This window comes from Pseudophryne corroboree, chromosome 1 (assembly GCF_028390025.1).
Source record: "Pseudophryne corroboree isolate aPseCor3 chromosome 1, aPseCor3.hap2, whole genome shotgun sequence".
Lineage (NCBI taxonomy): Eukaryota > Metazoa > Chordata > Amphibia > Anura > Myobatrachidae > Pseudophryne > Pseudophryne corroboree.
The window spans coordinates 570,737,511-570,752,991 of NC_086444.1; the positions used below are offsets into that span (position 1 = coordinate 570,737,511).

General features: G+C 40.9%; 1 protein-coding gene across 3 annotated transcripts in view; it reads left to right on the top strand.

The window, feature by feature from the left end:
* Window positions 1-15,481, top strand: part of BNC2 (basonuclin zinc finger protein 2) — an 843,848-nt gene that overhangs the window by 795,945 nt on the left and 32,422 nt on the right. For all 3 annotated transcript variants that reach the window (XM_063914188.1, XM_063914186.1, XM_063914187.1), the window contains one exon: window positions 5,935-7,904. In XM_063914188.1, the coding sequence (XP_063770258.1) occupies window positions 5,935-7,904 (1,970 nt within the window). The remainder of the gene's footprint in view (window positions 1-5,934; window positions 7,905-15,481) is intronic.

The window sequence follows — 15,481 nt, forward strand, 5'->3', positions numbered from 1 at the left end:
CCAATTCAAATTACTTGTCTTCAAGATGCACAGAGCCTGCTTCTCTTTATGCCTCCTCTTCACTTCAGCAGTGGTGACAGCAAGACATCACATATGCCATGACGGAAAAGAAAGCCACTAGGACCTGAGGAGGGGATGAATGCTGTCCAACAGACACAGCGTGTGTGAGCACCAGGAGATGTGGGCTGGAAATGGAGGAGAACCACAGAGCCACAAGGGCCTGAGGAAGGGGAAGGTGGCTGCAGCTCATCAGTAACACTAGCGCTGCCTGCATCCTCTATTGATATAGGTGATGGGGCAGATTTTTCTGTTGGAATTACTGTGAAAGGTAATGGAGTTTGTGGAACTAGTTCCCCCTACCATTACAGGTGATGGAACTCAGTTCCATCTCGTTCTCTCCCACACTTTAACCCCTGATCTAGTCACAATTAAGTGGCAGAATCATGAAAAAAAAATGAAATGGTAAGATAGTGGTAAGACCAGGACAAATATTTTTTTCCCTTGAGAAACCCATGCAAAGGGAAAGCATGCAAACAAGGCATAATAAATCCACCAAGGACAATTTCATTGCATGTGATGACAATGCTCAAGGATACAGTACATTAAAGAGCACCATAGTCAAGGGCTTAACTACAGATGTAGCCACGCTCATCCAGCCTGCTGCACGGCCACCCAGGAACACGCACTGCACATCAACGCAGTGCGACTTGATATGGCGAACCGCATCTTAGTATGCTGCTTAGGTATTCCTATGGGCGCACGTACTTAGACACACATGCACGTCTTAGTCATGCAACATAGGCGCGGGAACTTTCCATGTAAAAGCTAAAAGTGTTTTTTTTTTTAACCATTGGGCGTAATGTTACTAAAATATACTATGGGGCCCATAAATGTCTACATATTGTACATACCTGACTGTAGTCTTCTACAGTATACAGTGCTATACAGATTATTGGAAGCAGCTTCAGATCCACTTCCTTCCCTGATTAGTTCCCTGAACTGCAGACATTATATAATCCACTAATACTTATGTATCATTATGGGATGCAATTTGATTGCCTTACCTTACAGAGCAGAATTTTTAAGTCCTACCTGGAGGCAAATTTTATACTTACAAAACTGAAAGTGTGAAATGCTTTTTAATGTATATTTAACAGCAGACCATCTTGTGATTACTCAGAGAATTCTCTGTAGAATTTCTCCTGCTTTTCCAGAAAGAAATGTTAAGACATGTTTGTACATTCCTAATCTAGCAGAAGGAAAGCAGCAGTGCGGTCATTTCCATGACTACCTTTTCAGGGTCTTGTTGGGTTTTTTTCTTCACTTTCTAGTTTATTTAGAGTTTTCTCCATAATTAATGCATATTGTTGTAATTCTGAAATGGATTATGTTATGATTCATGAGACGTTTCTACAAAGTTATTTTCATGGAAAGTGGAAACATATATGTTTTCTAAAATTTATGATCAGAGTTCATTGGAGGAGATTCGGTTATCCTCTGCTAAATCTTTGCCACTGTGTAAAACAGTATCATTATTATTATTATTACCATCCTATTTGTATATCACCAGTGCATTGCTTTACGTTAAATAGCCAGAAAATTGACAGGTGAAAGTGCCCTTCCGGTTTAAGTAGATTCCCTGCGGATTTGCTTATTGTCGTATCTCACACTTTTTGAGCAATGCATAAAAGCCTAAGCTGCCTATTCATCATCACTAATGGCCCCATTTCTGCATGTTTTTATATAATGGGCCCATTCATTATTAGAGGCCTAATAAGGCCGCCTAATATTCAGCAAACTCAAAAATCTGAACATTTTCGGAGTTTGCTTGCAAGAACCAACGCCATCTTCAGATGGTGCCGGTTCTCAGAGCCCTTCCTATAGGAAGGAGATCTGGGCTGGTGATAAGGGATCCAAATTCATCTTGTGCTAGTGTCACACATTGCGACCATTGACTGTGCACATAACTGTGATTTCATGTCACACATGCACTGTTGGCAGGACAGGCACGTAGTAGTGATACTGATCACGGGACAACTGCTTTTTGCGGCAGCTGCCCTTACACCAGAGCAATACTGCTCCAGTAATTATGTTTCCACCACTGCAGCTCGTGGCAAGTTGGATACTTAATCATTGAGGCCATCTAGCCCCTGATGATGAATAGGCCCCTAAAGCATGTAACACAATTTCTTATACCTCTGTTTGGAAAAACGAAGCCACGTTTTTGCATAGTATATTTGTGAATGTGATCATACACAGGAGAGTATAGAATGTTAACTATAATGTTAAAAGTGCAGGCTCCTATCTCATAAAGGGCGGCATATACTCTACATGCTCATAGAAGCATTATTAAAAGCTGTAAAAATATTTTTAGGCCTACCAAAATGTTGGATGACTTTAAATCAGAATTCCTGTCTGGAAACATGCTTTATTTTTACAATAACCACAGGCTTACTTTCCAAAATACTACATTTTCTTATTCATGTTTAATTTCTTATGCAGACTGTGTTGTTGCTTAGGAACCTTTTGGATTGCGGAGTGTTCTGATATTGTTTGGCACAAGCCTGCTTCTTACCTCCTTTTTTCAGTATGTCACTCTTTCTAGAGACATGGCTGGTTTTATGTAAATGTATTATAGTGACTTTAGGAGGACATGCCTGCAAATACTTACCATAGCTAATACTTACCTACTCTGTCAGAACTTCAGGTAGTCCTTAAGACCGGGTTCAGTATGCTTACCCGGCGGTCGGGATGCCAGCCGTCAGTATACCGTCAACGGCATATCAGCCGCCAGTATGCCAGCAGCAGGGCGAGTGCAAATAGTCCCCTTGCGAGCTTGCTGCGCTCACCGTGCTGCGGGTTCGGTGGCTCGCTGCACTCACTACAGGTTCTATTCCCAGTCTATGGGTGTTGTGGACACCTACAAGTGGGAATAGACCCTGAGCGCCGGGATTCTAGCTGTCGTCATTGCCAGCTGTCAGGATTCCAAAGTCGGTATCCTAACAGGTGGCAAATTAACTGTATCCCCTAAGATCTTCTGAAAGAGTGGGCCCCCTCCCAGTTTTTAATGAAATGGGCAAGATGGGGGGGCTGATTGCCTGATTTTTTTTGCGACGTATGCCATAGCTATTTGTATATCTCAGAAACCAAGGCCCTCATTCCGAGTTGATCGGTCGCAAGGCGAATTTAGCAGAGTTACACACGCTAAGCCGCCGCCTACTGGGAGTGAATCTTAGCTTCTTAAAATTGCGACCGATGTATTCGCAATATTGCGATTACTAACTACTTAGCAGTTTCAGAGTAGCTCCAGACTTACTCTGCCTGTGCGATCAGTTCAGTGCTTGTCGTTCCTGGTTGACGTCACAAACACACCCAGCGTTCGCCCAGGCACTCCCACCGTTTCTCCGGCCACTCCTGCGTTTTTTCCGGAAACGGTAGCGTTTTCAGCCACACGCCCCTGAAACGCCGTGTTTCCGCCCAGTAACACCCATTTCCTGTCAATCACATTACGATCGCCGGAGCGAAGAAAAAGCCGTGAGTAAAAATACTTTCTTCATAGTAAAGTTACTTGGCGCAGTCGCAGTGCGAACATTGCGCATGCGTACTAAGCGGATTTTCATTGCGATGCGATGAAAAATACCGAGCGAACAACTCGGAATGAGGGCCCAAGTGTACAGTGTTACAATTAATAAAAGCATGATTTAGATGGAACAGTCTCAAATCCAGAGTTTTGTCTGGCTATCCCAATCAGGGATTGGGATGTCTTGCAGGTGGGAAGTTGGGCGGTTTCTCCAGTTCACCGCTGCTCTGCATACCGCGACTCATGTGTACAACAGTGAATAGGTGTTTAGTGGGGAGTACATTGCAGCGCCCTAGGTATACTACCATTGTAACCCGGTGATATCCTCAGTATGATGCTGCCACACCCATAATGTGACACAGCAACACCCCCTGTCCAAATTCACAAATCTAACATGTTGGGAGGTATGTACAGTACACATGTCAAATACCAAGTGTTAGATTTGTGCAGAACATAGAAGTCTCATTCTTTGCACTTTTGTTCACTTTCAAACAAATACACAACTAAGTGCATACCTCCAATGTAATTAAATTGGTCATGTGCCCAGACTATTGCTCCTTGGGGGTCATTCCGAGTTGTTCGCTCGTTGCTGATTTTCGCTATGCTGTGATATGTTGCTAATTGCGCATGCGCAAGGCACGCAGGGCGCATGCACTTAGTTATTTAACTAAAAACTTAGTAGATTTGCTGTGGTCCTGCGGCACTTTTCAGTTGCTCTGCTGATCGGTGAATGATTGACAGGAAAGGGGCGTTTCTGGGTGGTAACGGAGCGTTTTCCGGGAGTGTGCTAAAAAACGCAGGTGTGTCAGGGAAAAACGCGGGAGTGTCTGGAGAAACGGGGGAGTGGCTGGACGAACGCAGGGCATGTTTGTGACGTCAAACCAGGAACTAAACGGACTGAGCTGATCGCAATCTGTGAGTAGGTCTGGAGCTACTCAGAAACTGCAAAGAATTATTTAGTAGCAGTTCTGCTAATCTTTCGTTCGCTATTCTGCTAAGCTAAGATACACTCCTAGAGGGCAGCGGCCTAGCGCGTGCAATGCTGCTAAAAGCAACTAGCGAGCGAACAACTCGGAATGAGGACCTTTGTACGATATGTCTTTTGATTCCCCTCAGTAAACCTAGGTCAGAGAACCATTTTACTTTTTTCTTACACTTCATTAAATAATTTAAAAACTGTAATTTTTTAGTTATTCATATGATGCTCATGTAGCTATTAATTATATTGGGAATAATAATTATATTTTGTAGACAACATATTTGATAGATTACAATAAGTATGTAGGTGATTTAACAATGGAATTTATCCGATTGCCATTTTTGTGGTCTGAAAGGAAATATTCTTTTGAGACTAAATTGCTGCTTGTCAGACAATGTCTCCAGCAAGCAACTTTCACCATAACTTATGCTATAAGTGTCAACAAGCAAGGACTAAAATATAACAAGCCTCTATACCCCTCTCAGGGCACTACCTCACTTCTTGAACCTTGCCAGCAAGTTGCAGCTAGTCTACTTAGGAGCCTCTTTCAGGACTGTTGTGTCAGTAGCTCTCATCAAGTTATAGCTGAGATCACCCCTTAGTTTCTCTCCTACAGTCTCTCATCAGATCAAACACCTTCCTCACCCTAGACCCCATGTTTTGTTACTCTGAACTTCTCCAATGTGTTCTACAGTCCATTGTAATGGTTCATCCATAAAAATATTTTCATATGATGGTTAGGTACAATTGCAGAACGCCTCTCACCCTTTGATTTCTTTATTATAAATCTGTATCATACTTGAACATATAGTCATATTTCTTACTAATAATGCACAGAAACAATTCTAATTTCCCTGATAAAAAAATAATATTATTAAAATACTTTGTTTAAGAAAACAAATTACAAGGTATTTAAAGATACTTACCTGATAGGTTAAATTGACATCATTTCCTTTCTTTTTATTGTTAGATATTTGTTTGCATAATTATAGCCTGAGCATACCATACTACATTGTTCCTCATTGTTTAGTAATTTCACTTACAAGCACAGTAAGAGATCACATCTTATACTAATATATGTAAAACAGTTGCACAGTAGATAGATCACACTGTTAATATACTGTAGCAGGGTTAGAAGCAGTTTAGTTCACAGAGCTCCAGTGGCCTACATTGTGTTTGTTTTGACATTAGTTAATTCAATCTGTGCTGTGACTGTAATTACCACATTTACATGGCAGAAAAAGTTTCCTCTCTGACTACACAACACAGTAACTTGCTATTTTCTATTCATGAAACAAAGAAAGCTAAACTCTGTCATTATATGCAAAAAAATAAGATTTTTGTATTTGTTTCTTTTGTTTTATGTGGTTTTTAGGATACTGCTGGCAAAGTCCTGGACCGTTGGGCCATTATGTCTCGAGAAGAAGAGATCATCACTCTACAGCAGTTTTTAAGGTTTGGAGAGACCAAATCCATTGTGGAGCTCATGGCCATTCAAGAGAAAGAAGGTCAGGCAGTGACCGTGCCTTCCTCAAAAGTTGATTCAGACATAAGAACTTTTATTGAAACCAACAACCGCACCAGAAGCCCAAGTGTACTCTCACACTTGGAAAACAGTAACCCTTCCAGCATTCACCACTTTGAGAACATGCCCAATAGCCTTGCATTCCTCCTGCCGTTCCAGTATATCAACCCAGTTTCCGCTCCTATGCTTGGATTACCTCCTAATGGGCTCATGTTAGAGCATCCTGGACTGAGGTTGCATGAACCTAGCAATTCCAATCAGAATGAATGTGAAGAGACCAGTGAGTCTGAGGTCTCCCCTATGCCTTACAGTAGGAATGAGCAAACATCCAATAGAAACGCCTTGAGTAGCATCACAAATGTAGAGCCAAAAACAGAGCCAAACAATGCCTCACCCACACAGTCGACTACACCAGTCAATGACATAAATAAATCTGAGCATATCAAAAGTTCCTTTAAGATTCACAGAATGAGGAGGATGGCAGCATCATCACGGAAAGGAAGGGTGTTTTGCAATGCATGTGGCAAAACTTTTTATGACAAAGGAACTCTAAAAATTCACTACAATGCTGTGCATCTTAAGATAAAGCACAGGTGTACTATTGAAGGCTGTAACATGGTTTTCAGTTCTCTTAGAAGTAGAAATCGTCACAGTGCAAATCCCAATCCCCGGCTTCACATGCCAATGCTAAGGAACAATAGAGATAAAGATTTAATCCGTGCAACATCTGGTGCTGCTACCCCTGTCATTGCAAGTACAAAATCTAGCCTTTCATTAACCAGCCCTGGTCGTCCTCCAATGGGCTTTTCAACACCACCTTTGGACCCTATTTTGCAAAATTCACTTTCCAGCCATCTAGTATTTCCAGCTTTAAAAACTGTGCAGCCAGTTCCTCCTTTTTACAGAAGTTTATTACATTCAGGAGATATGGTGAGTCCCCCAACATCACTACCTACTAGTCCAATATTGCCAGCACCTCTGGGAGTGGAACAGCCTCTTCCTCCTCTGCCTCAAGAGCTGCCAGTATCTGTGATTAACATGGCTCCCCAGGACTCTAATACAGATCTTGCCCCTAAGAAAAAGCCACGCAAATCAAGTATGCCTGTTAAAATTGAGAAGGAAATCATTGATACTGCTGATGAATTTGATGATGATGATGATGAAGAAGAAAACATTGATCACGGCCCTCCAACAAATGATGTTGGACACGATAGCCATTCTCAAGGTGAGGTGAGCCCTGGATTGTCGATAAACAGTTACTCAAAAATGAGTGGCAGTAGGTGCATTCTGAGGACAGACACCCGAGCGAACAGTATAACTTCAGAGGATCAGGAACATGAGAGAGATTTTGAAAATGAATCAGAGTCTTCTGAGCCAAAGTTTTGTGATGAACCAATGGAAGATGATCATCTTTCCCTTCACAAAGAAAGCAGCATCAGGACAGACAATAATAAATCCTATGAAAACCATATTGACTGCCATCAACAGGCTGTAATAAAGGTCAAGGAAGAGTTTACAGACCCAACCTATGATATGTTTTACATGAGCCACTATGGACTTTACAATGGGGGTAGTGCCGGCATGGCAGCACTTCATGAAAGCTTAGCTTCGTCATTGAGCTACGGAAGCCCTCACAAATTCTCTCCAGATAGTGACCTATGTTCAAGCCCAGATCCTAAAATTTGCTATGTGTGCAAAAAGAGTTTCAAAAGCTCATACAGTGTGAAGCTTCATTACAGGAACGTTCATTTGAAAGAGATGCATGTCTGCACAGTAGCCGGTTGCAATGCTGCTTTCCCTTCCCGACGAAGTAGAGACAGGTTAGTACTTTCTATGACATTGGGTTGTTTGTGTTTGTTTTCTGTACCACTGTTCAGCTTTTCCACACAAGTGTCCAAGAGCATTTATATTGCATTAGTTACAGATCATTTAGATTACATTTGTGTTTTTTAATATTCTCTATATCTACCATAAACATTACACCTTCTCAGTCCTGAGGGTATATGGGTGTTCCAGTCATGACCCTATCAAGATGGCACACTAACTACCCGAACAAAAATTGCCATTTTAGAACATCACTATGGGGAGAATGTAATAGGGTGTGAGAATCAGAAATTGAGAGATTTTGGGAGAATTCTCTTGTTTTTTTTAAGTGGCAATCATTTACATGGCAAAATCAACCTGATTTTGCTGTGTAAATTATTGCCACTTTAAAAAAAACAGGAGGATTCTCCTAAATCTCTCACTTTCTGATTCTCACACCCTATTACATTTCCCCCATGTGTCAGAACCAAACTTCAGTATCAGGCAATATTAGGATTTGATAAGTGAGGGTTCAGCACAAGTATTGACATGTGTTGAGAGAGTCTGACAAGAAACTAAGTAAGTATGAGCAATGATGTGTGATAACGGATAAGCGAGCATTAGTGATGTGACTTTTGATAACTTTTTGTTATTTCATTATTCTCTTCATACCTGATCATGTTCCACTTGTAAATAAATGTCACCACATCATGCTTCACTCATCATTTTGTTTTAAAAATGAATGCATTGTACTATAAAACTATCCTTAATTGGTATGTGCTTTGCCAAAATTATGACTTAACAGGGTAAGGTATCATCACCTGTCATTTCTCATACTCATTATGTGTCCGTTCTCATGCTCACACATCACTTATCAGGCTTACTTGCCACACACATCACTACTCATACTCAATGATCACTTATCAATATAAAAATATTGACTAATTCTGACGTTTATTGGATACTGTACTCATTTAGTGTAGACTGACTCAGTTTTATTAATCAGTTAGGGGAAGATACATCAAGCCATCTATAGAGTGGATGAGTGGGGAATTTGTCCATAGCAACCAGCTTGTACATATCATTTTATATAATTTAATTGATAAATACTACAACTAGCTGGTTAGTTGCTATGGACAACTTCTCCACTTTTCGTTTTCTCCACGCTTTAGACAGCTGTCATACATCTCCTCCTCAGTCACAATATCGGTTTGGGTCAGCTAAATGTGGCACACATGTATATTTGTAATACAGCTGTTGTTTAGGTAGAGTGTTATATTCTCTATATATACTCTATGGGGTAAATTTCCTAAGGTGAGAGGTTTTTTTTAGAACTGGTAATGTTGCCCATAACAACCAATCAGATTATATCTATTATCTTCTAGAAGCAGCTAGATACATTTTAAGTAGAATCTGATTGGTTGCTATGAGCAACATCACCAGTTCTACAAAAACTCCCACCTTAGTAAATGTACCCCTATATCTTTGTTCAATGTATCATTCATAAATTATCAATTCAGTTTCAAGCACTGGTTACCAAACTATATTAAATTATTGTATGATACACGTTTGATACATGGAACAACAATTTATGGATTTTAGTTTACATGGAGTTTATAAGAAACCTAAAACTTTTCCTATATATGTCCAGCTGTTGTGGTGGCTTACGCTTCAGTGGCAGCAGTATGGGGTATGTTATTAAGTGCAGTTTCTGGTGGTGTTGGAGATGTCACAACTGTTATATGATTAAATCACTTGACCTAGTCCATATGTGCTTAAAGCAGACCTTGAAAATGGCTTCCACCACACACCCTTCAAAAGTTCAAAATAAAAAAGTAACACATTTTATAATGAAATCTAATAACCCTACATACTATACTGAAAATCTCAGTGAGAAACATCTACAATATAGTACAGATTATTGCAGTTTAATGAAAAATAATCATTTGGAATTCTAAGTAAGGGGGAATAGTGGGGTGAAATATTTATGTTTATGAAATAAAAGCTGCACTTGAGTGCACCTCCGTGCCCCCTTGCCAGTGGTAATAATGCTAATACAGCAGCACTCTCCAAGTACTCTATATGCACAACTATATTCCAACCTGCACCTTGTGTTTGATTGCAGACTTTATGGATCACACCTTAAACCAAACACTCGTTTTAATTTTATTCATTCTCTGTCAGGATAGGAATTACCATTGGATAGCTGTCCCAAGAGTATTTGCACAATTTTCACAGTCTTTATGAGGTTTTGTAGTTTAAGAATACTCCTTACAATCTATAATAGCATACAATAAAATCATTTACTTTTTATTCAGAATAAACAGAGACCATAGCTGGGACCAATTGTATATAACTTTGGATATATTTTTGCAGTGCAAGCATTTCTCATTGTTCCTCTTTTTATTTATCTTTGGTTCTTGGAAACCAATTTAATACACATCCAGAGAGATTCCTGAGCATGTAACTGAGATCTGTATGCCTCGCCTTGTGCTCTGTTGTACTCTATGTTATGGATGTAGTAACAAGAGAACAAACCTGGTTAATCAATTTTCACAAGTGTCCTGTATCTTACGTTATCTGTGTCTTTATAACAGTGAACACAGGCATTCCAGTCCCTCATGCTTTCTCCCATTATTTAATGGAAATATTGCCACAAATGAGGTTTCCTAATAAATAATCAGCAGTGTATTGTGTGGGGTTTCGGACTCTGACCGTAGGAAATAGTTTGACTGGGTAACCAATTAACTGACTATAAATGAAATAACACTTTATTATAAAAGTAAAAAACAAACAAATAACAAACAAGTAATACTCAACTTTTGTCTAAGTTATCAGACAACACTGGTGATTCATATTCTTAACACTAGATGTAGTTCTTTTCATATCTGAGGGGCCCCGGTAATTTGTTATCAAATGCTCAAATCAGACCATATACCGAATACAGCAGACAGATTTTCAGATTCTTTGGGAGGCCAAAGCTATTTGCTTCAGCCCTGCCTTCTACAGTAGACCTTAAACTGGGCGTTGGCTGCTGGATGTTAACCTATTTGAAGAATGTAACAGTCATTGGCTAGTACCAATGCTTATTTCTCAGACACATGATCAGTAGTTCTAACATATATCCAAGACACAGTTTGTCTGAGATACACCATCAGTTTTCAAAAGCCCCTTTGTCTAGAATTAACCCATAATGCATAGCTCCTCTAATGGTCATTCTTGTAATGTGTCTCATTCCATATACGGTACTACTTGAGATGCCACCTAATACCAATGACAGGTACAGAGTAGGCCTCTCAATTTAAGTCTTGTCTGACCCAGGGCTGTAGAAAGGATTCTCGGGCCTCAGTAATGAAAAGGGATGTGGCCTAATAAAGTAAGTTTAGTCACAACCCCCTTTAAAAATAAAAGTGTTGCGGCACCGACCTGCAGTGGGGGGTACCATGTGCCCCTCAGCCAGGGTCTGATGCAGAGAGTGGGTGCGATTAGTGCAATTGCTCACCCCCTTTTCAACCAAAGGAGACTGCTGCACTCAGCAGCCTTCCTGAACCTACAGTAGCCAAGCACACAGCAATATGTGATGGGCTGGAGAAAGAGGCTGCAGCTGCCACTGATCTGACCCTGAAGGTTATAACCATCTTCAGCATAAACTCTTCTTAGGCCATAAAGGGCCCTAATCCAGTATTAACACTTATTTGTTGTGTTGAGATCAAATAACCCCACTGGTTACATGCAGATACATTTTTTGCTGTAAAAGTTGAATTCTGCCTCTTCCCTGAGATAACTGTTTTGTATTAATACCTGAACAGTTAAGTGTTTTTTTGTTGTTGTTTTTTAAAAATGTATTTATTCAAGAAAAGCATGAGATTATACAACGTTACAGGCATAGATAGCAATATACCAAATACGACAGTAGACATTGACAATATAATGCTGCTTTCAGATCGCAAATGCTGGATCCTACCCGGTAAGAGAAACGTGTCCTTACCGGGTGGGATCCGGCATTTGCTCTCCTCTGCTGGCTTTCCGACCCGGCAATATACCGGGTCGGTTGCCATAGCAGCGGAGGAAGCAGCAGCAGGAGGGGCAGGGGTGGAGGCGGCGCTGGGAGATGAGCTCATCTCCTGCGCCGCCTCTCCCTATGCTGTGAATGGGAGCTGTGTCGCATCGAAACGGCTCCCATTCACATTGCACCTGACCCGGTATTCAACCCTTCTTTTTAACCGGGTTGAATTACCGGGTCAGGCGACCTGCTAATTCGGTAAAGGTGCTTTCACATCGCGCACTGACCCGTTTCGACACGGCAATATGCCGTGTCGATACCGGGTTATTTGTGCGATGTGAAAGAGGTATAAGTGTAACAAATTTGTCCCTTTTAAGGTAGCAGTTCACTGTTGTAGAACTTCCCCACTTTGAATCACACTTTGATTACTTCAGGCTGCCAAACCAGATTGTGTTGTGCCATGCTTGCAGTGTGGGGAAAGGGGATCGGACGCATTCTCGTGAGTGCCTTGAAAAGGTATTAACGGACTCCATCAACAAGCACTGCAAGCATACTTCTGATCAGGAGCATCCCTGCTTGTCCAGAATGTCCACATTTTATTAGCCAATCAGATCCTCTGAATGTTCACAGGACCACCTAGTTTCAGGAGATGAGTATGTTGAGCCGGTGCGAGGCAGTAACCACTTATGTCACTGTATAAATGAGATTACTCGCATCCCAAGGCTTCCTGGCAATCCAATCAATGACACTAAGCAAAGTATACGTATTTAACTCACAAAACATAATAATGTGCAGACACAAAATGTGCTGCCTCCTGGAAAATTATGTGAGGACAGGAACAGAGGCAAAGAGTCAAGTAGATGAACAATCAAGTAGGAAGATTGTGGTGTCTAATGTCCATTTATATGAAACAAAGTTCCAACCTGTTATAAATATCTATTTAAATAGGACAATTCAATAATCTGCAATGCTTGCAAAGGAGTGGCATGGGATCGCATGTAACAGTGGCACATTGTAATAGCAGCATTGCTCAATTTGCATTTCATTCTCATAGGAGTGTATAGGAAAATGAGAGAAACTGCTCTCCCATAATTATCCATAGCTGTCTCTGCTGCTTCCTCGGAAGCAGCAGTGATAGCGCTGTATGGATGGAGTCTATTACAAGCAGACGCCTCCTGCTGCAGTTGTGATCTGAGCTGCTTCACAAGACGCAAGCATAAGATCACTGTGACACCCTCGGTCGGTTTGCGGCACCATCAGGTTGAGCAAGCCGGCCGTCATAGTACCTTGTAAGAGACCAGGAAATTTCCGTCCAATGACGGAGATCCTGGCCTCTTCCCTCCCCCTAAACAGCGACGCCACGCTTCTGATTTCACAAATAGAGCCTGTCACCGCCCCCTCCCTGGCCCCAACGGCATCTGATGTCGGACTGTCAGTGCCAGGACCATCACATGCACAATGTACAGATAACCGGTGCTTTGCGGCATGAGAATCAATTACATCCGGACCTGAATGAGGTCCATTGTGCATAACTGAATTGCCCTCCGTGAGTGAGTTTAGTTTAATTGGATGCTTGTTGTCCTATTTACACTGAGCATTAATCAGAGCATTTACATTGCACAACCGGGGAACTGTACAGTGCAGAAGTTGCTTTTGTGCTTTGTCATGTGATTGTCATTATTCCTGCATTTTATGTATAATTCCATTACATCTGGACAGTGGGTAGACACAAATTGTCTGTAGGCAAATTTAGGTGCATTTGATGAGAATAAAACACAATAACAACATTTTAAAATGGGATTTTTCTATGCTCAGAGAAGGGGTCTAGCCAAAGTTGGAAGTAATGGGTACAAATAGGGGTGTAACCAGTAGTTTGTGGGCCCCACTGCAACATTTTTAAGGGCCCCTGTCCCAATGCTTTAGAGAGACACCTCACTGCAGCAGTTGTTAATTTTATTCCCCATAATAGTGCCCCGGTTAATTTTCTGAACCATATAAATGCCTTAGTTAAAGTTATACCCCATAGTAGTGCCCTAGTTTACATGATATCACATTGTAGGGCTGCCAGTACACATTATACCATACAGTACCCCCAATCACCATTATGACATACAGTGCCCCCAGTTCATTTTATGCCATATTGTAGTCCCCTCCTGTTCATATCATGCAACACTATAGTTAATCCACTTAATACTGTGCCCCAGTTTTTTTTTTATGTAATATTATAGTGCCCTCCGGTTCATATTAAATCACATTACAATGAGCCGGTCAAAATTTTCCCTTCAGTTGAGATTATGCCACATTACAGTGCCCCCATACCATTATAACAACCACCACATACATCTTTCAAACAGTTAAGGCTGGGCAATGGGTCAGACTTATTTGCTTAGCAAGCAAATCCAGGAATCTGGTATGCAACTTTATAACCAGAGTCCAGGGCCATTTAAGATTCAGAGCCCCATAGCAATGGCACCCCTTGCACCCACTATAGCTGCACCCATGGTATAAAGATTTTCAAGGCCAAAAACAGGCTGAATTTATATACAGATGTGGCCACTTTTATCTTACCCATGAACAGGTCACGGGTGCAATATTTTGTTGCCGTAATTGTGATTATTCACTGCAATATATGTATAATCTCACCCACGGTTGCGCAATGCATTTTCTATGGATCGCAGGTGCAACTATACGCACGCACCCATGAAAGTGCACACGCATCACTGCAAACCTGACGTAAATACCCGCGGGTAAACTGAAGAGAGTCATATCTGTACCTCCAGCAATGTGCTGTTTTTACATTTTTCATACCTCCCAACAGTTTGACCCGTTTAATTTGGTGAAAAATAAGCCCATTGCCATCCGCCCTTATCCACCCAAATCCTACCCTCATATACCCAGAAACATCCACTTTTGGATGAAACTCAGCAGATATGGGCCCTTCCACCAAAATCAGGACAGTCTAGATTTTCATGAATGTGGAGAAAAATAACCACACTATTTTGGGGGTGGGGTTTAATAGGGAAACTACATGGAATCAGAGTTCCAGACATGAAAGCAACACAATTGATATTAATACTTACAGCCTGGCATTGTCTATTGATAGCACACAGCCCTGGTATCGCAGTATTCCCTAGAGTACTTACATGCATATTATTGAGTGGAGAAAATTAGATTTTTCTGACAAAAGCAGCCATTTATTGGTTTTGTAATAGTACAAGCTAAAAGAAACCACTGTTGTCCTCCTGTCAATATTCCCATCTCAGGACAGTGACAGGAGGGACGAGGCACAGGACTAAAGCTTTATTACTGAAATTAATCATGTTTTAATATTTAAAAAAAAAAAAAATTAAACTTTTTTCTTATTTGATTTTTGAAAATCTTTTTATTGGGAATCAGGCTTCTAAATCTGCTCATGAGTTGTCCGGCAATGTCAATTCAATGATATCACATTCCATCTAACATGGCAGAGAAACCTGTGCAATGTTTAAGCATTTTATGTACATACATGAGAAAGACACTTTGTTACACAAAGCGAATGATGCCTTTTGTGTGATCATTTGATTTGCTATTACAGTATTTCTATTTGCCTTA